Here is a 26041-nt window from a genome sequence, read left to right on the forward strand (position 1 = left end):
TGAGTGAGAGGCAAGAATGCCCAGAGACCTAGCAGACACTACAACAACGGATGAATGGACACCGCACAACAATCACAAGACAGGGGCATTCCCTCCCAGTGGGGGAACACTTCAGCAGTCAGAGACATTCAGCCTCAGACCTTCAGGTGACAATCCTCCAGGACGGACTTCAGGAGAGGCAACGACACAAAGTAGCTGAGCAGACGCTGATGGCCAAGTTCAGTACCGGTGAGGGCGGTGTGTGTGTGTGTGTGTGTGTGTGTGTGTGTGTGTGTGTGTGCGCGCGCGCGTGGTGGGGAACTCTGGGATTTACATATTAATGAACCAAAACATTCTAAAAGATGAAAGCGTTAACAACAATCCAGGTTTGTTCGATATATCATATCAGTTGCATGACACTATAATCTTTTGCTACAAATTCTGTCTCTTATGGTCTTGTTCTCCCCAACCACCTGCTGAAGGAGCAGCGCTTCAAAGATTAGTACTTTCAAATAAACCTGTTGGACTGTAACCTGGTGTTGTGTGATTTTTAACTATTTTAAAACTAATAGAATTATGGTCACTCGTCCCAAAGTGCTTCCCCACTGACACCTCAGTTACTTGCCCGGTCTCATTTTCCAAGAGAAGGTCAAGTTTGGCCCTTCTCTAATACATTCCTGAAGAAGGGCTCATGCCCGAAACGTCAATTCTCTTGCTCCTTGGATGCTGCCTGACCTGCTGCGCTTTTCCAGCAACACATTTTCAGCCCTTCTCTAATACAGCCATTTATATATTGACTGAGAAAGTTTTCTTGAACACACTTAAATTCCTCCACCTCCAAGCCTTTAACACTATGGCAGTCCTAGTCGATGTTTGGAAAGTTAAAATCCCCAACCATTACAACCCCATTATTCTTACAGTTATCTGTGATCTTCCAACATATTTGCTCCTCAATTTCCCACTGACTACTGGGTGCCTTTTGTGATTTTACTAAGTGATCACCCCCCTCTTATTTTTCTGTTCCACCCAAACAGCTTCAGGAATATTCACCAAGTTCTGCCGTGATATTTTCCCTAATCAAAAATCAACTCCTGCTCCTCACTTGCCTCATCTTCTATCTTTCCTATAGCATCTGTACCGAAGAACGTTGAGTTGTTAGTCCTGTCCCTCCCTCAGCCATGTTTCTGCATTAGCTATGCTATCCCAGTCCCATGTTCACACTCATGTCTCAAGTTCATCTGCCTTACCTATCAGGCCTCTTGCATTGAAATAAATTCAGTTTAATTCATCACTCTTCTCTTGTTCCCAACTGTGCTCTTGCCTGCCTTGTCGATTTAACTTGTTCTTTTTAACTTCTGCACTAGCCTCAACTTTCTCTTTTGTCTCATTGCTGTTTGGGGTCCCTGCCAGACCCAGGGGTGCAGGTTCATAATTCCTTAAAAGTGGCAGCAAGTAGACCAGATCGTGAAGGCTGCATTTGGCACGCTGGATTTCATTGGTTAGAGGATAGAGTACAGGAGTTGCAACATCATGTTACAACTGTACATTTGGAGTACTGCATATAATTCTGATCTCCTTGCTATAGAAAGGATGTTATAAATCTGATAAGGGTGCAAAAAAATTTACAATGGTGTTACTTAGACTGAAAGGTTCGAATTAAAAGAACAGGCAGGGTCTTTTTTATCCCAGAACACAGTATGCGGAGGGGCGACCTTATAGAGGTTTATAACATCATAAGGGGCATATATAAAATCTTTATTCCAGGGAAGGGGAGTTCAAAATTAGAGGGCATAGATTTAAAGGCGAGAGGGGAAAGATTTAAAAGGGACCCGAGGGGCAACTTTTTAATGCAGAGGTTAGTGCATATGTGGAACGTGCTGCCAGACAAAATGGTAAAGGTAGGGACAATTACAACATTTAAAAGACATTTGGACAGTTACATGGATTGGAAAGGTTTAGACAGATATGGGTCAAAAGTGTGGTGCTGGAAAAGCATAACAGGTCAGGCAGCATCCGATGAGCAGGAGAATCTACGCTTCGGACATAAGCCCTTCATCAGAAATGAGGCTCATTCCTGATGAAGGGCTTGTGCCCGAAATGTAGATTCTCCTGCCTCTCTGATGCTGCCTGACCTATTGTGCTTTTCCAGCACCACACTCTCAACTCTGATCTCCTGCATCTGCAGTCCTCACTTTCTCCTTAGAGGGATATGGGCCAAACACAGGCAAATGGAATGAGGTCAGTTTCGGAAACCTGGTCGATCTGGACAAGTTGGGCCAAAGGGCCTGTTTCCATGCTTTATGGCTCTAAGTCATTCAGCTTCTGCACTTGCCGATTGCAACTGTTCACAGTGGCTCTGTCTATCTTGAGACCATTTTCGACTTTTTATTCCAAAATGTGAAGGTACAGATCAAAAAGAACAGTTTGGTCTTTGTGGAAGTTGGCTGCTCAGTGTGCCAGATGTAATCACTCTGGTTCCTGATTTGCATCTCACTTCAAAATCGTATCCTTGCACCTTGTCAAGTAACTAAGTGTTATTGCTGAACTGGTAGTACGTAGACCCAAGTATTATTCAGGGGACCTGGGTTCAAATCTCATCAAGGCAGACTGTGGAATTTTAATTCAATAAATATCTAGAACTAAAGAAATCTAACGATGACCATGAAACCATTTGTCAATTGTTGTAAAAACCTAACTACTTCACTAAAATCCTTCGAGAGAGGGAACTGATCTCCTTAGCTGGTCTGGCTTACATGCGACTCCAGACCCACAGCAATGTGGTTTTTTTCTTATCTACCCTCAGAAATAGCCTAGCAAGCTACTCAGTTGTATCAAAGGTGAAAAGAAACATAACAGGACAGACCACCTGACATTAATTAAAACATAGAAACAACAATAGCAAACAAAGCTCTATTGACCTTGTAAAATCTTCTTTACTGGGGGTTAGTGCCAAAATTGGGAGGGCTGTCTCATGGACTAGTCAACCAACAGCCTGACAGTCACACTTATAGAATCATACCAAATAAATGCTATGACACGGGTAAACCCTCCTGATTAATTTAAACTAGCAATAAAGAAAGATTATTGCATGGGATAAATCCTATGAAAATTCAAGAGGCCAAGACCTATTTAAAAATTAACAATGTTATTTCTTAAAGTATAACAGAGAATAATTAAGTAACAACTATTTACAACTCCTTCCTCTAACCTATCTTTTACTTTCCCTTCTATAATACTAGTCTGATAAAACTCCCGAGTAAGATTTACCAAAAATTCAAATTTCAAAACCAGGCAGCTACCGAATCTTCCCTTTGTATCTTCCTCGGTAGATTGCGTCCTTATTAGGGATTTCTGTTTCACAGGTCTTCGATAGATAATGGTACCTTTAAGAAAACTGTGTTTTGAGCAGTCTGTACATGCTGATAGCTTGGTAGTTCTCCCATCAACTGTTCTCCAAAGCATCGGATTGTTTCATTGGTTTTTAATATTGTCAATGTATTAAATTCATCATAGTTGATTGGAGGTTGGTATTTTGGGGTATAATTTAAACTGATTAGCCGTATTCGAATTTGTTTTTTTTAAATCTCATAGCAACTCAGCCAGTGCTAGCTGCTAGACCAAATGTTACATTATAAATTCTCCAGCACTCTGTGTATTTGCTAAGTCCTTCACTCTCTTAAAAGTACAGTACACTTCTGCACCTTCATAACACAAACAAAGTCTCAGACAACACCATCACCATCTCTGGATATTTCCTGTCATACCAGCAGGACAGACCAAGCAGAGATATTATACAATTGGGAGGGATTGCCCTGGAAGTCCTCAACATTGACTATGAATCCTATGAAGTTTCATGGCATCAGGTCAAACGTAAGTAAAGAGCAAACTCCTACTGATTAACGTGCGCAAAACTTTGACAGATGAAAAAAATGTGGCAGAAATGTGCAGTTGTGCACTTTGGTAGGAAGAGTTGGGAAGCTGGATATTGCTTAAATGGAAAAAGGTTGCACAGAGCTACAGAACAAAAGGGTTTAGAAGTCCTTGTCCATGAATCACAAAAAGCTAGCAAATTCAGCCGCTAATAGGGAAAGCAAATAAGACCACAAGACACAGGAGCAGAATTAGGCCATTCGGCCCATCCAGCCTTTGATCACGATGAGATGTTTCTCAACCCTTTTCTAGTGCCTTCTCCCTGTAACTATCAATCTCCCAACTAATCAAGAATTTCTCTGTCTTAAATACACTCAATGGGTGATCTCCACAGCCCTTTGAAGCAATGAGTTCCGCAGACTCACCACATTCTGGTTGAAGAAATTCCTCCTCAGCTCAGTTCTAAAGGGTCATCCCTTCACAGAGGCTGTACCCTCAGGTCTCAAGTGGAACTTGGCCTTTATTTCAAAAGGGAATGGAGTATAAAAGGGAGGAAGCTTTGCTAAAAATAACCAAGGCATTAGTCAGACCAAAGCTAAAATACTGAGAACAGTTTTGGACCCTTTATCTAAGGAAAGCTATACTGATAGTGGAGTCAATCCAGAGAAGGTTCACTAGGCTGATACCAGGTATGGAGGGACTGTCTTTTGAGGTGAGGTTGAGTAGACTGGGCCTGTACTCACTATAGTTGAGAATAATAGGAGGTGACCTTATTAAAACATCCAAGGATCTTAGGGGACTTGACAGGGTACGTGCAAAAAACTCGTTTACCCTTGTGGACTAGTTTTAGAGCAGTGGGCATAATCTCAGAATAAGGGGTCACATATTTAAAAAAAGAGAGATGAGAAGAAATTTCTTCACTTGGTGATTAATAAATCTGTTGAATTATTTACCATTGAGAACTGCTGAAACTAGATCATTAAGTATATTCAAGGCTGCATTGGACAGATGATTTTTAAATCAGTGAGGGAATCAAGGGCCATGGAATTAAGTCAGGGAAGTGGAGTTGAGGATTATGAGGTCAGCCATAATCTCACTGAATGACAAGCAGATTTAATGAGCCAAATGGTCTTCTTCTGCCCCTACATCTCATTGCCTTATGACAATGTATGTTTCAAGAAGCTCTAAAGAAACTTGAGTCCATGGGAATTAGGGAGAAAAATGCTCCACTGTTCGCAGTCATACCAAACACAAAGAACAACAGTTATGGTTACTGAAGGTCGGTCATCTCAGCTTCAGGACACCTCTGCACAAGTTCCTTAAGCTCATGTCCTAAGACCAACCATCTTCAGCCTCTTTAGCAATACCCATCTCCCTACCACAAGATGGAAAGTGACCACTTTGCTGATGGTTGCACTATTCACAACTTCTCAGATACTGAAGCAGTCGGTGTTCAAATGCAGGAAGACATGGACAATGTCCAGATTTGGGCTGACAAATGGTAAGTAATATTTGTGCCATACAAGTGCCAGGCTATGACTATCTCCAACAAGAGAAAATCTAACCATCACCTCATGGCACTAGCATCACTGAATTCTTCCATTTACACTTGCTTACAAATCCCTGAAAATATATACCTTGCGCACTTCGTCCCTCACACCTTAACAATTCATTTTCATGAGACAGGCTTGAATAAAAAGTAATATTATTAAACCTACACAAGTTTATACAACGTCATTCTGAAATCTTTTTGTTATAATGTTCACTGTATAACGATACAAAATACAGTTCTGCAACAATTGGAAAATGTTGCTACATAAAAAAAGATTGACTACAAGCAATTAATTATTGCTGCATTTAGAAAGTAACTTGATTTTTTTGTTTCCTCAGACTCAATCTGGATAGCAGGAGCTGAAATTGGGTAAAAACAATGACTGCAGCTGCTGGAAACCAGATTCTGGATCAATGGTGCTGGAAGAGCACAGCAGTTCAGGCAGCATCAGAGGAGCTTCAGCAAAATCGACATTTCGGGCAAAAGCCCTTCATCAGGAATAAAGGCAGAGAGCCTGAAGCATGGAGAGATAAGCTAGGGGAGGGTGGGGATGGGGAGAGAGTAGCATAGAGTACAATGGGTGAGTGGGGGAGGAGATGAAGGTGATAGGAAATGACCTGGGAGTTGCAGTGGGAGAGGGACTCCCTGAGATTCTTGTCGAGAGAGGAGGAAAACTTCTTCAAGGCAGGCACCCTTGCAAGAGGATTCGCAGTAGGGTTAAAATCAACAAGGTAAAAACAATGACTGCAGATGCTGGAAACCAGATTCTGGATCAATGGTGCTGGAAGAGCACAGCAGTTCAGGCAGCATTCTGGATCAATAGTGCTGCCTGTCGCAAAGATGTTACTACAGTTGTTATGGGGGATTTCAACATGCAGGTAGACTGGGAGAATCAGGATGGTATTGGACCTCAAGAAAGAGACTTTGTGGAATTCCTCCGAGATGGATTCTTAGAACAGCTGGTGCTGGAGCCTACCAGGGAGAAGGCAATTCTGGATCTGGTATTGTGCAACGAACCAGAATTGATCACGGACCTCGAAGTGAAGGAGCCATTGGGAAGTAGTGACCATAATACAATAAGCTTCAATCTGCAATTTGAGAGGGAGAGGGTACAATCGGAAGTGACAATATTTCAGTTGAATAAAGGGAACTATGGAGCTATGAGGGAGGAGCTGGCCAAAGTTCAATGGTGCAATACCTGAGCAGGGATGACAGTGGAGGAATGTCTCTGTATTTTGTGCAATAGCCTACCATGGGGACCCTTACCAAATGCTTTACTGAAATCCATATACATCACATCAACCTCTTTACCATCATCCATCTGTTTGTTTACCTTCTCAAAGAGGTTTGTGAGACACAACCTACCCTTCATAAAACAGTGTTGACTATCCCTAATCAAATTATTCCTTTCTAAATGATTATAAATCTTATCTCTCATAATCATTTCCAACACTTTACCCACAACCAAAGTAAGGCTCACTGGTCTATAATTTCCAGGGTTGTCTCTACTCCCCTTCTTGAACAAGGGGACAACATTTGCTATCCTCCAGTCTTCTGGCCCTACTCCTGTTGACAATGACAACATAAAGATCAAAGCCAAAGACTCAGCAATCTCCTCCCGATCTTCTCAGAGAATCCGAGGATAAATCCCATATGACCCAGGAGAATTATCTATTTTCATACTTTCCAGAATTGTTAACACCTCCTCGTTATGAACCTCGATCCCATCCAGTCTAATAGCCTGTATCTCAGTATTCTCCACGGCAACATTGTCTTGTTCCTGTCTGAATATTGATGAAAAATATTTATTTAGATTCTCTCTTATCTCTTCAGACTCCACACACAACTTCCCACTACTGTCCTTGGCTGGCCCTAATCTTGTCATCCCTTTATTCCTGACATACCTATCGAAAGCTTTTGGGTTTTCCTTGATCCTACAGTGCCAATGACTTCTCATGTCCTCTCCTGGCTCTTCTTACCTTTGTCTTTAGGTCCTTCCTGGCTAACTTGTAACTCTCACTATAAAGGAGGATGAGTAAAAGCTTTTTTAGGTATGTGAAAGGCAAAAAAATGGTTAAGACTAAAATTGGGCCCTTGAAGACAGAAACAGGGGAATATATTACGGGGAACAAAGAAATGGCAGAAGAATTGAATTGGGACTTCAGATCTGTGTTCACTGGGGAAGACACAAGCAATCTCCCTGAAGTAACAATGGCTGAAAGACCTGAACTAAAGGGAATTTATATTTGCCAGGAACTGGTGTTGGAGAGACTGTTAGGTCTGAAGGTTGATAAGTCCCCGGGCCTGATGATCTACATCCCAGGGTACTGAAGGGGATGACTCGAGAAATCGTGGATGCGTTAGTGATTATTTTCCAGAGTTCGATAGATTCGGGATCAGTTCCTGTGGATTGGAGGGTGGCTAACATTGTACCACTTTTTAAGAAAGGTGGAGAGAGAAAGCAGGAAATTATAGACCAGTTAGTCTGACCTTAGTGGTAGGAAAGATGCTGGAGTCTATTATAAAGGATGAAATTACAACACATCTGGATAGTAGTAACAGGATAGGTCAGAGTCAGCATGGATTTATGAAGGGGAAATCATGCTTGACTAATCTTCTGGAATTTTTTGAGGGTGTTACTCTGAAGATGGACGAGGGAGATCCAGTAGATGTAGTGTACCTGGACGTTCAGAAAGGTTTTGATAAAGTCCCACATAGGAGGTTAGTGAGCAAAATTAGGGCACCTGGTATTGGGGGCAAAGTACTAACTTGGATTGAAAGTTGGTTGGCTGATAGGAAACAAAGAGTAGTGATAAACAGCTCCATTTCGGAATGGCAGGCAGTGACCAGTGGGGTACCACAGGGATCAGTACTGGGACCGCAGCTTTTTACAATATATATTAATGATATAGAAGATGGTATTAGTAATAACATTAGCAAATTTGCTGATGATACTAAGCTAAGTGGCAGGGTGAAATGTGAGGAGGATGTTAGGAGATTACAGGGTGACTGGACAGGTTAGGTGAGTGGTCAGATGCATGGCAGATGCAGTTGAATGTGGATAAATGTGTGGTTATCCATTTTGGTGGCAAGAATAGGAAGGCAGATTACTACCTAAATGGAATCAATTTAGGTAAAGGGGCAGTACAAAGAGATGTGAGTGTTCTTGTACACCAGTCAATGAAGGTAAGCATGCAGGTACAGCAGGTAGTGAAGGCGGCTAATAGCATGCTGGCCTTCATAACAAGAGGGATTAAGTATAGAAGCAAAGAGCTTCTTCTGCAGCTGTACAGTGCCCTGGTGAGACCACACCTGGAGTACTGTGTGCAGTTCTGGTCTCCAAAATTGAGGAAAGACATTCTGGCTATTGAGGGAGTGCAGCGTATCAAAGGATTGGACACTCTGGCGGCAGGCAACATGTTTCCGCTGCGGGGTGAGTGCCGAAACAGAGGACACAGCTTAAAAATACGGGGTAGACCATTTAGGACAGAGATGAGGAGAAACTTCTTCACCCAGAGAGTGGTGGCTGTGTGGAATGCTCTGCCCCAGAGGGCAATGGAGGCCCAGTCTCTGGATTCATTTAAGAAAAAGACTTGGATAGAGCTCTCAAGGATAGTGGAATCAAGGGTTATGGAGATAAGGCAGGAACAGGATACTGATTAAGGATGATCAGCCATGATCATATTGAATGGTGGTGCAGGCTCTAAGGGCAGAATGGCCTACTCCTGCACCTATTGTCTATTACACTACTTGTGTTGATTCAATTCAGACATGTCACATGATTTTGCTAACCCTATCGACTTAGACAAACACTACGGGCAGAATTTCACTTAAAAATATCGGAATATTCTTTATTCATTCATGGGATGAGGGTGTCTCTGACTAGATCAGCATTTATTGTCCAGAGGGCTGTTAAGAGTCAACCACATTGCTGTGGGTCTGGAGTCACACATAAGCCAGGCCAGGTAAGGATAGCAGTTTCCTTCCCTAAAGGACATTGGTGAACCAGATGGGTTTTTCCAAATCGGCAATGATGGCATAGTCATCATGAGACTAAATTCCAGATTTTTATTGAATTGATATTCCAACATCTGCCATGGCAGGACTTGAACCCAGGTCCCCTCAACATTACCTAAGTTTCTGGATTAACAGTCTAGCGATAATACCACTAGGCTATTGGCTCCCCCTAAATAAACACACAAATTAGTCAGCAACTTGTCAAAAAGGACAAGTTTCCATGAATTCTTAAGATGCTATCTTGTACATAAGTTCCCTGTAATTTTGACAAAGTTTTCACATTTGCATATTAAATCTCTCCATTGAAGGTTAAGTCTAATAATTATCCACTCAAGTATCCTTTCAGTAACATCGCAAGTATTGTAAATGACTGCTTTTGAACTTCTCTTGGCCAAACGGCAAATGATAATAAGTGTGGAGTGTTTTTCATTCAGGTTGTCAATTATTATAATTTTTCAAAATGTCAAATTTTGCATTTTCCTTTGCAATTTTTTTTTCAGTCTTTCATGTTTCTCCATATCTACTTTGTCAGTGAACTTATATATTTTAATGCACCCTTCAGTTTACGTCTGAACACTCAAATCACACTGATTAAAGAAATACCCTGTTAGTTCATTGTCTGCTGAAATCCCAATTACCCAGTTGCCCTTGTGGTGGATCAGTTCACACTTTTAGCAATTTGGTATGTAGAAGTTACATAAAGTTAAACATGTACAAAAAAGTATCCAGTGTATACACACTAGCAAAATCTGGCCCTTTTTAATGTGAAAAGGGCTGTACTGCATATAAAAAGTATTGTGCAAGGGTTATATATGAAAACTAAAAGGGAAAGCATCTTGAAATACATTTTTCAGGATCAATGGCTGGGAGATTTTTTAAAAAGCTTAGAGTGTTAATATGTACAGTCCTGATCAAACAGGAAAACTGTAAACATTTCATTACAATACATGTTAAAGCAAATACTTCATAAAATGTCTCAATTTCATTTCATAATCTACTGATATTGCTGTCAAATTTGTATTAAATACTGCCTCCTGGTGATGGAATACAATTCCTGCCTCAAGTAAAAGTCCTGTGTAGCAAATATCACCCTGATCAATTTGAATTTTTTTCCTTTTCTTGTGCTCTTAACACAAAAATGCAACAGTGCCATTTTAAACTCTGTTCATTCTAAACATTAGAAGTTTGCAATATTTAAAGTTACTGATCCTTTCTACCTTAAAATAAACCCAACTGAAATTTTAGCTAAAACAAAATCAATGATTATGCATTAACCTGAACTTTCTTTCAAAGGGATTTATGAAAGCATTAAAACAAAAAATGGAGAATTCAATTGTAATGGCATTTCAAGATCATTAGGGCGGCAGGGTGGCTGAGTGGTTAACACTGCTGCATCACAGCACCAGGGTCCCAGGTTCCATTCCAGCCTTGGGTGACTGTGTGTGGAGTTTGCACATTCTCCCAATGTCTGTGTGGGTTTCCACCGGGTGCTCCGGTTTCCTCCCACAATCCAAAAATGTGCAGGTCGGGTAAAGTGGCCATGCTAAATTGCCCATAGTGTTAGGTGCATTAGTCAGAGGGAAATGGGTCTGGGTGGGTTACTCTTCGGAGGGTCGGTGTGGACTGGTTGGGCAAAGGGCCTGTTTCCACACTGTAGGGAATCTAATCTAATCAAAGCCTAACTTTAAGTACTTATTTTCTTGATAGTAAAATAGACTTTGAAAAACTTTCAGATTTCAGGCTTATTCACAACAGAAAAATCAACGTTTATTTATTTGTGGAACAAATTTCAGACTTTTTTCTATACAAGTTCAATATGAATGCTAACCATCACTGTTCACAATACAATCACGATGGAAGTAGATTTGTCCCAATGGGCAGGTTATTTTGGCTAAATAAGCATCGAGAAAGAAATGAGCACAGCATAAAATACATTGTGGTTGAATTGTATAATCCCTATAGCATGGAGACAAGCTATTCAGCCCATAGATTCCACACTGACCCTTTGAACAGCATCCCATTCAGACCCACAACCTTATCCCTATAATCACACATTTCCCATGGCTAATCCACCTAGCCTGCACATCTTTGGTCTGTGGGAGGAAACCATAGCACCCAGAGGAAACTCACACAGACACTGGTAGAACATTTGTATGGAGTGTGCACTGTCATCAGAGGGTGGAATTGAGCTCGGGTCTGTGGTGTTGTGAGGCAGTAATGCTAACCACTGAGCCACCACAGATCCAATCAAATGACGAGAAGCATTTCTTTTCAGAGTGCCATCAGCATACACCAAGTACAGAATCCTGATAGATAATCAAAAAGGGAGCTGAACAAGCTCCTGAGAGAACACAATTCATACTATAATGAGAATAGCTGGGATTAGCAAAACTCATGAGTTACTATGGAATTTGCATACATTTCAGGAATGAGAATTTCAATACTGTCTTCCTAAGTTGACTTTAAATATTTTTCCCACCATACCAGAAAATTGCGCAAATTCAGAACATAAGGATGATGGCCATGTTTAAGAGACTCAAGAGTGTAATGCTGGAAAAGCACAGCAAGTCAGGCATCATCCAAGGTGCAGGAAAATTGGTGTTTTAGGCATAAGCCATTCATCAGGAATCCTGATGAAGGTCTTATGCTCAAAACATCAATTCTCCCGCTCCTCGGATGCTGCCTGACCTGCTGTGCTTTTGCAGCACCACACTCTCGACTCTGACCTCCAGCATCTGCAATCCTTACTTTCTCCATGTTTAAAAGGCTGCCCAATTTTGAACAGAAAGGTTTTAAAAGGGACCAATATTCTTCTCCCATCGTTCTTTTCCGTGTGCAGGCCTGTAAACTGACATACAATTGTACTTGAAGTCTATGGATAATAGGCCAACAGTATAAAATTTAAATTTGTCTCAACAAAGTTTTTAAAATGTTAATAAAATTGGCTGCTATGGTATTGGCAAATACAGGTTCACTCAGATTGGAACTTCTGCATGCAAGCGACAATCACAATCATGTCCATCTGGGAAGATGGATGCAGCAAAGAAAAGCTTTCCACAGGAAAGGCGGGAGGAAACGGGGGAAAAAAATGCTTGAAATAAAAAAGCTACATGACATATCAATGTAGAAATGTTTTACATTCCCTGCAAGCAGCACACTATTTTCACATGCATGAAAATACCACTTAAGTCCTCTCACTGTACATAAAATTCCTCCAATTTGTGTGAAGGCAGCATTATTATTTAAAGAGCATAACCGTGCTGTATTTTTAAATGGTTTACATAAGCTACATGTGGCTTCTTTTCTTGAATTCACATCGTATAGTACCAATTACTCTTTATGCCTGAAGAATTTGTTTCTCTCCAAAGTCGATTGGTTTACCTAATTAAAATAGAATTCTGGAAATAAACAGATTAAATGAGATTTGAAAAGTGCAAAGGCTGATTAAAGTTTCAGGGTAATCCACTTCATTCTAGTGTTGATGAAATTCTTGAAACATCAACCTCTCTTTTCAGTTGCTGAAGGACAAATGAAGCATTTTCAGAATTTTCTATTTCTGATCTCTCAACTCCAGAATTTGCATGTCTTTACATCTGGGATAGGACATCTTATTTAGCCAATGTTAAAGAACTAGAAATCTTTAATTTTGAAAACTGTCATTGTATTTTTACTTAATTATGTCAAGAACAGGAAAATTCTAACTGCATGAATTCTAAACAAAGATCAATGGAAACTTGCAACAACACTTAACTATCAAAGTAAAGAAAGTTTCTTGACACCAAAATATCTAGAATTAGAAGTGACATTGGCAAAACGTTAACTTAATTTATGTAATTCAGAGACAATAAAAATGAAGTAGCACATATTTATTTCTCTTTCTTAACTCATTTTGTGTTACATTGTTTAAACTGGATTTCAGTAGCCAACCCCCATTCAGGCCATGTTTTGGAGTTTAGCTCGGTTTTCTCATCTCACCAGACTAACAGCCCCTCAAGCATCGAATCTGTACTGGAATACAGGGAAATTGATGTAGCAGTGTAAACATTTAAAGCCAGCTCATGAAATCTAAGCTAAACAAGCAGCAGTATAAAATTGGCTGCAACTCCAATAATATCTACAAAGCTTTGCTTCACTATCAGGTTTATGGCCCTTCCCACAAATAAACAACTTACTTTTTATAGCTTAAGAAATATTTTAACAAAAGGACATTATTAAAGAGATCACAGAAAAAAAACAACTTTCACTCATTTCTCCTGAGGCAACTGTTCAACACCTTCAAAGTCCTCTAATCCAGGATTTACTATTAAATTTAATGATTCTCCAAATACTATGACTTTCAGCCAGGAAAGAATGTAAACAAATATTTTGCAATCAATACAAAATAATCATAAGTTTTCCAAATCACCGTTGGAAAAAAAGACAGTTACTACTTTAATTCAATATAGTAGATCCTAAATGCAGTAACTTACCATGAAATGCCAGGATAAGACAGATTTACACCTCCAACAACATAGAGGCAGCATAGATCTTATGAAGCTTTTATAACATGCACTCACACAACTGAAATTGGCATCATGTGTGTAACAAAATATCTAAGTGTATAGTAAAACAGTATTCATACACAAAAATTGATGGCTAAATAGCAGTAAAGAGTAGCTTCATTATTCAGCATAAAATCATACCATACAGCTTCACTAATGGCACACTAATTTTAAGGATGCATTTAACCTGTAAACAAAAACAAGCAAGCAATCCATTACTATAGCTGAACATGCTCCATAAAAACAAATTACTGCACCCGTCGTTCACTAATCCTTGATTAGGATAGTCAAAGTGTAAAAAGAATAAACATTTTAACAGATTTCATAAAACATCCAACATACCTTTGTCTTTTCTCTTCATCCTTCAAAACTTCATAGATAGCCACTAACTATAAACAAAAAAAAGTCAAAATGCAAAGTACTTGAACAGAATTCCAAAATAGAAGACAGGCTAAAGAAAAAAAAATGTTGTCTTTACTTGTCTAAATTGAATTTCTGCATTTTCATCTTTGTTTTTGTCCGGGTGTAAGATCAAAGACATTTTCCGATAGGCTTTCCTGATATCTGCAGATGTAGCATCCTGCAAAATACAAAGTCGACTTTGTCAGAAATATATAAGGCTCTTAGCATAGTCTCAATGATCGAGGAAGACAGCAAAGCCAGTACAACTCCTCAGGCAATGTAATCTGAGCAACACGAGCAATAGCCACGCTATGCATTCAGCTGCACATGACTAAAGAGTCTTTGGTTCGGACTTCCTATTCTTTACCACATCTCTGAACTATTGCAAGACAAAAAAGTCAATATATTTTTGCCAAAACCTTCTGGATAAGGACTTTGTTCAACAGTGAAGAAACAGGGAGGTTAATATAGCTGATTAATAACGTGAAACTGCTCAACAGAGGCACCTGCTTTCTGGGAGGCTGACTCTCCACTTATTCAATGTCTGCATGTTGGTGCAATGATTTTTTTTAGAAATTGCATGTAATTTTAATATTTCTAGCAACTCTTTTTCCTTTGGCCAAATAGTGCTATCACCCTAAATGCAAGAGGGTTGTAGCTTCAAATTAGCTAGCAATTAGAAGAATTGATAAATCTGTACAACAAAAAGCAAGCAGTTTTGCAATTCCAAAATTAAGATATTATTGCACAAAGTGCTGTTTTGAAATTTAAAGTACGAAAGCAAATCTTACAGAATTTTATCCAACAAGTCTTGCTGCGTTATCGAAATCACAAACAATTACTGCACAGCATATATATTTCTCAGTGTAATTCAAATGTTATATAACTTTGATAACACCTAACCCCACTTACGCAGAGATGAAAGTTATTTTCCCTCAAAGGCTTTCAATAAATAGATTTCAAAATACAATTCATAAAATTGTAACCTTAAAACCACCAAACCTTTCTCAATTAGGAAATAGAAAAATAACTTGAAATGTGCAAAGATCTTCATGTTGTAGAACTTTATGTTTATCCTATTCCTAACACATTTTCAAATCCATATTTAAATATCACTAATTTTAGCAAATCATCTGAAGCAGATGTCACATAAAAAGTGTGGCTAATTTTAGAATTCTTAAAATATAAATTGCCCTCAGTACTGCAAATGGGCTGAGTTTAATTCAAACTGTGGCTCGAGTAACAGATTGACATTAACACGCAATAACATGACAAGTGCTATCTATGCATTTAGCCCTCAGGTTCAATATTTCAGTTTCTAGTATGCTTTGTTAATGATTTATGCTTTAAAAAAATGAAAAAGGAGCAGTACAAGAAATGACTTCTAAAGAATGTGACTAGCAGCACTGAATCATCTGAAGTACCTGAAGCAGATGAACTAAGACTTCAGATTACAATTTAAGGTTTAAAACTGAATGCTTATTACTGAAACATTTGAAATCAATCTGTGCACTAAGTAATTTCAAACTTAAAATAAAAAATATTCTGAAGGAATACTTTAACATGAAAGAAAAATACCTACAGTTCCTTTTGTACCCTCTCAATATAGCAAATTGTTGGAATTCTCTATTAATCAAGCAGCCATATCCCATAATGCTTGTATATTTTAAAATGTTTTTGCAAAAATTGTGCAAATGTTGTTAAGAATTACAACAGTCAAAATGTCTGCATACAACTCAAAGCCTTCAACCATTCTGTGCTTTAACAAAACGTGTACTAGGATAGCAAACATTTCTGTCAATATTACTCTATTGAATATCATGTTTATTAGATGTTTTCGTAAAAACCTGTCATTTGTCATTATTTTAGATTATATTAAAGCTGTTCATATGTCAACACAAAATACAATAGTGTAAACTCAAATGTTCTATTTAAGTGCCCTACGAGTGGCGCACAAATGAAACAAACAAACAATTATAAAACTGCTACTTATCAAGGTACTACAAAGTTGCTGGTTTGTACAAGAAAGACAGGAGAATCCACACCTAGCAACTTATCTTGGGATTAAAAAAAACCTGCTTTGATAAAATGCAACATAAATGGATTATATTACAAACAGTATGGAAAGAGAAGGGTTGCAAATGCAGGAATCATATAAAATTAGAAAATATGAAAATGTCTAACTGAAATTGAAAGCACAGTGCATTTTACAGCTCTACTGTCAACAAAGCCTTGCTATTTAAAACTACAAATTGTTTGGTCTTACTTAGCAGTTTTGTAAGCAGTTCTTTGTAATACTATTTTCAGATCTAGAATAATGAGCTGGACTGGTTCACAAAGCTGTAAATCATCGGCTCCTATATACAGAGAAAACTGTTGTATTTCCCTAAACATACTCCCTCCCTGCCTGGCTCATAATATGCCACAATAATCTTACGGTAAAATCAACAGCCCAAATAAGTGCAAGGCTGCAGAACAAAGAGTTAGTTCATCATCTTGGAAGAGATAAAAATGCAAAGCAACAATTTTATGAACCAGATTAGAGAATGTTTTCAGAAAATTCAGACATTTACTTGATACATTTGTGACCAATTTCACTTTTTGGAGAATTAAATATTTTAAATTTCCAAACACTGAAATTTCAAAACATTTTTGTTTACAAGTTGTAATTTGAATAAAGCTAATGGAAGAAGTAAACACAAACTTTCAAGTATACTTGGCATTCAATTACAGGCTCCAGGCTGTGGCTTATTTATTTATTACATTTTCATTTTCAAGGCTTTCAGAAAATTAGACCATCAATTAAAAATTAAGCCCTAATTGGAACAAATCATCAGTTTTGTTCATATTGTCCTCAAAGCATTTCTCCAAAATGTTGAAGAAAATATTCTGTTGATCATTTCTTGAACAATTTAAATAGATTGGCCATGCTCACATTGTGAAACTTAACTCGTTCAAACCAATTTTAATTAAATTTTAAGTAATTGAGCATCACAGGATGATGTCAATAAATGCACGTGTTATTGCACTAATTTGTTTCTGAATAAAATCTCTTTTTAAAAACTGGTTCTCCCCTCTACTCCTCAGGTTGCTTAAGTGTGGATCTTATTCCCATTTAAGACAAAGAATTATTTGACTACACATAGCATCACAGTCAAACCAGCTCTGGCCCAATTCAACAGCCACAAATGCACATTTTGATCTGGGGCCATGATATCAATTCAGGGCAAAGTCACTTTATTTTTCTCTTTCCGCACATTGCTCTGGCCGCGATCAGCTTAATTCAAGACATGCCAGAAATTAAACTTGTGTTGTTTGAACAATGATATAAAACAGTTTTGTTACTATTAACTCTGAAATTTACACCAAGCCATACCAAGAGCAAACCTATAGTGTTCATCTCTAACATTTGTTTTTCCATTATCCGAGTGGAAACATTGACAAGTTAACACTTTCTCAAAAATAACAGTTGTGAAGATAGCCAGTGAAGTGCACATCTCACATGTATTCCACAATATAATTTCTGTGCCACTGGTTCTCATCAGAATTACATCAATTTCTGTTTTAAAATAAATAAAATGATTATGAAACATTTACCATTTTAACCCATTTGACAAAAATGCAAGTTATCATGGAAACTACCAGGTTATACAGTACAGTGAAACTAAATTAACAGATGTGGCTGAACAAACAGAATTAGCATAGTACACTGGGTAAGTGACTCTCTTTACAAATATCAATTTAAGTAGTCTGCTATCTCAGACTTAGTGCCTCAGCACTCAACATTTACATAAGATATTTTTTCTACAAAAAACAAAATCCAATTTTAAAAAATCCATGTTATCAAAATTTTTATGCAATAAGTTTCAATTAGAAAATGTATCGTAAGACATCTATAATATTGTACACTGAAAGTCACACGCATGCAAGATTGAAGAGTTCTCCGACAGAGTCTTATCTAGCCTCAAAAAAATGTTATTCATCTTTCAGTCTTGGCTTGCATTTACAAACCATCATTGATTACGAAAGTCAAAACCAATTTTAATTAGGACAGTATTTTGTTTGCACAGACATAGCCTTGTTTCTTGTAACTAGTAGCAGAATAATTAAAAAAAAACTGTGTGAAATGCATGCTCCCTGACAAGCTAGATTTACTTGTATTAAATTTAATCTATGCCTGGCCTTGAAAAGAATTCTGAAACAAGGTTAGCACAGCAAAAACTAAAATTATCAGGAGTGCTACCAATGCGTTTGTTTTTCATTTCCTATGCATTTATTCTTACTAATGCACTGCTGTGTTGATGCACAACCCTGTTAATTAATTAAGCAAAAAGCTGGAAACAATTCACCAGAACATGCAGAATTATAGTACAAAGCACAGTTATTTGCCACAATAACATACTGTACCAATAGATCGTATCAGTATTGAAACCCATGATAATTGCATAATTTTTTTCTGCATCACAAGAATATGAATTATGATAATCAAAGTAAAAGAGGAAGGGGACCAACTATAAGGCTCTTTTCATTTAAACAAAAATCACATTTAGAGACTTAATTAAGTTATCTAAAAGCAAACACATTGCAAAAAAAAAGGATGGAGTGCAACATGCACTCCAAAATATGACAAATAGCTTAACAGCAAATGAGAGATCAATGTCACCCAAGATAAAATATTCCATAGCTCAGCACATAGTGGCTTTAATTATTAGCTAATTTGTTATAGAAACAGTGACCAAGCTATATTTCATAATATGGACTATTTTAAGTAGAAACTATACTGAGGCATGAACTGATTCTATGGATGCCATGCAGATACCACACCCCCAACCTAAAATTTTAATTAACTCATCTTCACTAAATTTTTAAAAATCCTCAAAATCAAATGTAAAAATTTGCTTGCCCACAAATCACTATTTAAGGTGATGCCAAGAGAATAATTTTGAACACAGGTCTCCCATACTGCTTTAGAATTGCAAAGCTAAAGATTTAATAATAGACAAACCAGAGCAGGTTGGTTCTACTCGGAAGAACAAAAGAAATGCAACAGTTCTTATTGTAAGCGATTATCTTGGTTAATTAAGAATGGTTACTTTTAACCTCTGCCTAGCAAGGCCAGATGTATGGGTGGAAATCATTGCAGTGTTGAGCTGCTGCTCTCCAACACAAAAGGAGGTTCAGAAGGATTTGTGCTTACAAGGGTTACAAAGTTAGATAATTCAATTGAACCACTGTGCATATGCTTCAGACATAAATTCTGTTTGGTAGATGGATTGAGGGGTTCTGAGACATGGGATTGTATTGGAGAGCATCTGGTAAGTTGATGCAATAATCAGGAAAAAGTATTTTATTTTTAAAAAGCTGCAGAAGCAGTGCACCCACTTCAAATGTCCACACATCAAAAAAAAGACCAAGAGGAGAGATTGGTTGTTCCCTTTTCACTGCCACAGTTAAACTCCGCTAAATATCTAGAAGGTTGACTATTACAACTAATTGTTAGGGATTTACAACCCGCTACAAAAATTTAGGATGCAGCAACCTACAGCTAGCTTGCATACCATTACTAAGTGAAACAAGTTTTCCCCCTTGTATAGTAAAAATTAAAATTATGTTTTTTGCCTAGAGTAGAATGTACTCAACTTCAATGCCTTTTTCGCTCGATACCACTGCTTGACCATAATGGAACCATGTCCTATTAATCAGGCATTAACAAATTGATCCATAAATGCTATGATTGAAAATTAGTTTTAAATAGCAAATCAAGGCAACCAAAATTTAAGAGTATATTCTTTATATTATTGTTTCCTTTACTCAAATGCAAAATGTTCTAAATTGAGATTTAAGTGTAAAAATGTAATAAAGTGGACCGCACATAATTTAAAGGAAAAAATTCACACAATGAGCTCGTATTTTCAAATCTTAATTACTGCTTTCTCTTCTACACACGATCAGTATGGTGAGAGTGAGTGTGAATCATTTAAAAATTTAAAATAAGTCCATAGTTCTTTACATGCAGTTACATATGACAGAACAAAAATGCATACTGAAAACGTATCTGAGAGGAGTCATGTCTCACAGGTTGTCTACTTCTTAAACCCACAAACTGGTCTTGCTCATCCCAGGTACATTTCTTCAATGTACAAGGGTTTTAAGGAACTGCACAAGCCAAAATCAGATGCATAGACAAGCAAATTAAAGATGTTTCAAATGTCCCAAATACATCCATCAGAGAGACTAGATAAACTAAAGGTTGTAGTGTACTGTAACCAAGTTTTTATCAACTCTTCTCTTAAAAAAGATGGCTCACAGAAAGCCTAGTCGCTGAAGAGGACCACATACTTCTCGACATGCAAATTAAAAGACAACTTTCAAATTAATTTTGCTTTTGATTGTCATACTGGAGTAAAACAGCAATGAGTTTAAAAATTGCACACACGGAAACTTGCACAATCTTAACTCACAATTCCACATGGCGCTGAACATGAAAGAACTATTTCAGGAAGTGTTATTGCAAATGCAAAACTAAAGAAGTCACTGCGATAACACTCAATGGAAAACTGCAAGATTTTTAAATTTGCAGAAACTGACCAATACAAATGTCAAAGGAATTCCCCACACATTTAACTTCCTGCATTGTTTAGCTATTTGAATGGCTTAATTATCACACAAGATGCACCTGTTGGAATTTTAGCTTTGGTAACATTTCTGAAGAATATGGTAAAGCAGAATATTAGAAATATATTTTACAGTTTATATTGCTCTCTGAATTTTACATAGCAGGTTTCTTTGGGAAGCCAATTTCCATCTGACTACTATCGTCAGTAGGTTCCAATAGCATTTGTCGTATAAGCAAACCAGAAATGTCATAAAAAGATGTGCATTTTTTCAATTGTTTCAACATTTAGTAAATTGAATCTTCTAGAACCAGCAAACAAAAAATACATCTGAAACTACAGCTTGATTTTCACAACATTTCCTGCATAAACACCCAAGGAGTTTGAAGCATCTGGATTAAACTAAGGTATAGATTTAAATTCAACCATTCACCAGACCTCTTACCTAAGAGAGAGTGTGAGAAAAAGAAAAACTGTATTTTTAAAAACTTAAATTATATTCTGAATGCAAATGCAAAATTAAGAAATTCATCAATGGAACGTTTGGAACAGAATGAGTATGATTCAGCTCCTTCTTAATTCCGAACAAAACCAACACAAATCTTCGGTTAACACATAGTATGGCAAGCTCTGCGGTGCTGCCATCAGGTGGTTAGCTAGGACATGACAACTGAAACAATTCTCTTATTGTGGTTTTCTCTGTAGCAAATGGCTTTATTTTAAATTCCATCCCATAAAATAACACATGGATCATAAGAAATGACCAAATTGTGGAATTAATGCCTATAGGCATGAGAAGTAAATTTTGTTCCAAAAAGGTCTAGCAAAAGCATCATAGTTTCAGTTGTTTAAAGCTAAAAATACTGCATACTTCCACAAAACGAAGTTGCCAAGTAACAGAAATTACACTGTGCCTGTAAATTCAGTTTGCAAAACAATAAACCCATTTATAAACTAGTTGCCATCAATTAAATTGATCCAATTTGGTATGCGCAATAAGTGCTAGGCTTGAGTAATGAAAAAAAATAAATATTCCCAACTGTCTACTTCACGTGGCTAATGTTTTATGGATCTTACAAGTAACTACAACTTCCTCCTTTGATGCAATGTTGAATGAAAATCTCTGTTGTCAAATACTGATGTAATATTCAAACACTATTCATGATATAACAATTTGGAAATGAGAAAGAGTAACAAAGTTGTTTGAAATTTGAGGCAATTCAGACAGCATCTGAAGTATAACCAAGGCTTACAATCTATCAAACAAAAGGCATACACCAAAACACAAATATTTCATTTTAAACAACAAATGGCATATTTACAGCATGTTATACATCCTGTATAATTTCCTCTGCTGGTTTCATCTCAAAGGAAGATTTTAGTGGGTGCCCTGTGCTACCTTGACCACATAGCCAATGACTAGATATTAGCCACAACAGTGATTACAAAACAATTTTACGATTGCACACATATCCTATTTCCCCAAGTTCGACAGAAGGCAGTTTAGGAGACTGAATTCGTACCAGGCTTTTTTGCTCCTCAATCCAGGGGCACTGAAATCAAAAGCACACCCACTGTCAGCTCACCAGAGAGCAGTTAGCACATATCAGAAATCAAACTTGGGACTTCTCTAGATTGTACAAATTAGTGGGTGATGCCACTGAACCAGAGGAGGCATTTTTGTTTCAAATTTCTTGCATTCCTGTACCTTGTTTTTACTTTCCAGCATGAAATTATACACTATACAAAACAGTAAGCAAGATTCCATAACCAATAAAACACATTCATATTCTTAAGTACCTCTCAAGTGGACTTTATTTTCCAGGACCTGTGATCAAAAATTTTTTTTTGTTATATCCCAAGAAATGAAGACATGAGAATATTAAATATGATGAATGCAGAAAAGGAAGAAATTGTTTAACAGCTCTTATCAGCAAGGCTTTATAGCCAATTCAAAATAATGGATGAGTCAACCAATATAATGTAGGTGACGTAGATATTTTCTGATCAAACTGTTCAGAGACGTCATTACATTTCAGGAGCAGGTGAAACCTGAGCCTATACTTGGATGTTCAAAATATCTTTCATAAAGAATGAAAGAAGGCCTGCTTCACCATAACCTAATAGCTAATGCGATTATGGCCTTAACTCTAGATTTTGCTATCCATTCCCCATAACTTTAAATTGAGTGAGTTGAAGGTTATCTAACTCAGTCTTGTATACAATCAATGATTCAAGCTCCATTGCACTCCAGTGAAAGAGAATTACAAACACTAAACCTCAAGGAGAAACTCCTCCTCATCTCCATAAGAAATAGGAGATTCCTTATGAAACTGTACCCCCAACTCCAGCTACGTCCTCCCCGGACAGTAAATATCCTCACAGCATTTGTAGTCTGTCAATTCCTCTCAGAATTTTGTATCTTTCAATAAAGTCACCTTTCATTCTTCTAAAGTCCAATGAGTACAGGCCAAAACTGTTCAACCCTTTCATACAAGACATACCCCTTTATCACAGGAATCACCCAAGTGAATCTTCTCTGAACTACCAAAGTCCCTCCTTAAGCAAGATGACCAAAACTATACACAGTACTCTAGGTGTACTCTTGTACAGTTGCAACAACATTTTCTGCTTTCATGCATTATCCCAATTTAAAAAAGACTAATTACTTGATGTACCTACATGCTGACTTGTTCTGACTTTATGAATCATGTATATGTACATTCTGGCATCTCTGTACCCTAGCATTCTCTCTCCTTTTAAATAATATTTTGCTTTTCTGTTTTTCCTGTCAAAGTGAACAACCCCACATTTTCCACATTGTACAGCAGTTGCTAAATCTTTGCCCACTCACTTATCACACCCAAAGTCAATTTGAAGATTCTGCATCCTCCTCACAACTTGCTTTCCATCATGTTTTTGTACTGTCAGCAAATGGTGGCCACTATAGTAGCTCCCTCATCCAAGTTATTAAAATAAATTGTAACCAGTTAAGGTCACTGCACTGATCCCTGCAGCATTCTACTAGGCACAAGTTACCACTCAAAAAAGTGACCCATTTATCCCAACACTATTTCTTATCAGTTAGCCAGTCCTCTATATCCATGTTAAAAGACCATCCCCAAAACCACAAATTCTCAACTTGCAACCCAAGAAAGGTCAGCTTTAGGATTACAACAGTTTTCAATATATATTAGTGACTTGGAGGAAGGAAGTAAACATTCAATAGCCAAAGTTTATAGACGACACAAAAATATGTGGAAAGCCAGGTTGCGAGAGGAATATGAACAGTTTACAGAGAGCACACTTACAGTTCTGTGGAAGGGTCACTTGATCCAAACATTAAATCTGCTTTCTCTCCACAAATGCTGCAGATCTACTCACTTTTTTCAGCAATTTCTTGTTTTCTCTCTATTTACAGCATTCACAGTTCTTTCCATTTATATTTACAGAGATACATTGATAGGTTAACTAAGTTAACAAGAAGTTAGCAAATGAGTACAATGTGGGAAAATATGAAGCTGTTCATTTTGGAAGGGAGAACAAAAGAACAACATATTACTTAACTGGAGAATAGCTGCAAAAAAAAAAAGGAACTTGGGAATACTTGTGCATGAAACACACAGCTTGTCAGTTCAGGCTGGGTGGGCCCAAGGGCCTGTTCCTGTGCTGTAGTATTCTTTCTTCCAGTACACAGGTGCAGCAGGTAATCAGGAAGCTTAATGGAATATTGGCTCTTATTTCAAGGAGGTTGGAATGTAAGAGTAGGGGAATTCTACTGCAACTGTACAACGTGGTGAGAACACATCTGGAGTACTGTGACCAGTTTCACTCCCTTTATGTAAGAAGAGATACCATTTCATTAGAGGCAGTTCAGAGAAGGTTCACTGGAATGATCCCTGGTAGAGAAGAATTGTCTTCTGAGCAAAGGTTTAAAAATGGTGGGACTCTACACACCGCAGTTTAGAGAATGAGAAGTGATCTGATGGAAACATATAGGATTCCTAACAGACCTGACAGGGTAAATGCTGAGAGAATGCTTCCCCACATGGGAGTCTCTAGAAGCAGAAGGGTGTCTCAGAACAAAGAGGCACCAATTTAAGATTGAGATAAAGAAGAATTTCTTCTCAAAAGGCTTGAGTGGAACTCCTTGCCACAGAGATCTGTGGAGGCAGAATCCTTGTGTATATTTAAGGTTGAGATAAATTCTTGATCAGTAGAGGAAATCAAGGGCTACAGCAGGTGCTGGATCAACCAGGATCCTACTGAATGGCGGAGTACGCTCAAAGGACTGAACAGACTCCAGTTCCTATTTCTCATGGTCTTACAGACCGTATCCAGAACGTTTTTTTGCCGTCTCATCTGCCCTTGAGCAGCCAATACTTTCTACAGTTCTGGTCGCCATGAATGCACTGGCATCCATCAGCCCCCAAATACTATGCATGGAAAACGTCAAACCTAAACATCTCTATTGTTCACTAATTTGGATGTTACATATTTTAAAAGTGAATTTGTTAACTGCACTCTTCAGTTGTAATAAACATCTCCTGATTTAAATCACTTGGTTAATCAAGAGAAACAAGGAAGAAATACTGACCAATCACCTACCAGTTTTCCTGTGGCTCTGATAGGTAGAAACAGGTTGAAGAGTTCTCTTCAGCTGTTTGCTATCTCCCACCACCGCTGCCGTTCTCAGGCAGGTCCACTCTCCACATGCCTCCCTCTGCGCCACAGATTTAGTGTACCACCGCTGCTGTACTTTTGACACACTTTTACTCTTCTCTTTAGGAAACTGTTGTTCCCATGCGCTCATCTTGTTTGAGATGATGCAGACTCTGCTCGTTACACTCTTTATGAAGCTGCTATCCTCATGCTCTCTGATACTAAACACAGGTAAGAAAGGAGATGTGGTTCTGCAATCAGAAGTTAGGAATGGCATTCCGTGCATGTGTTTTGCTCAAGCTGTCTGGTATGCTTGGGAATCAGGAAAGAACATTGGAAAGCAATACTGGGAGAAACAGGTGAATGGACTCTGGGTAATCCAAGATACAGGACGGGAAAATTTT

General features: G+C 37.9%; 1 protein-coding gene across 2 annotated transcripts in view; it reads right to left on the bottom strand.

Annotated features, from left to right (window-relative positions):
• dnajc1 (DnaJ (Hsp40) homolog, subfamily C, member 1) overlaps positions 1–26041 on the bottom strand; it is a 242884-nt gene that overhangs the window by 180957 nt on the left and 35886 nt on the right. The window contains exons 2-3 of one of the 2 annotated variants that reach the window (XM_043690433.1): positions 14438–14539; positions 14302–14348 (exon numbers count right to left, since the gene is read on the bottom strand). In XM_043690433.1, the coding sequence (XP_043546368.1) occupies positions 14302–14348; positions 14438–14539 (149 nt within the window). The remainder of the gene's footprint in view (positions 1–14301; positions 14349–14437; positions 14540–26041) is intronic. The other variant, XM_043690435.1, reaches the window with a different exon arrangement.

The sequence above is a fragment of the Chiloscyllium plagiosum genome, chromosome 5 (assembly GCF_004010195.1).
Source record: "Chiloscyllium plagiosum isolate BGI_BamShark_2017 chromosome 5, ASM401019v2, whole genome shotgun sequence".
In the NCBI taxonomy this organism is placed as follows: domain Eukaryota; kingdom Metazoa; phylum Chordata; class Chondrichthyes; order Orectolobiformes; family Hemiscylliidae; genus Chiloscyllium; species Chiloscyllium plagiosum.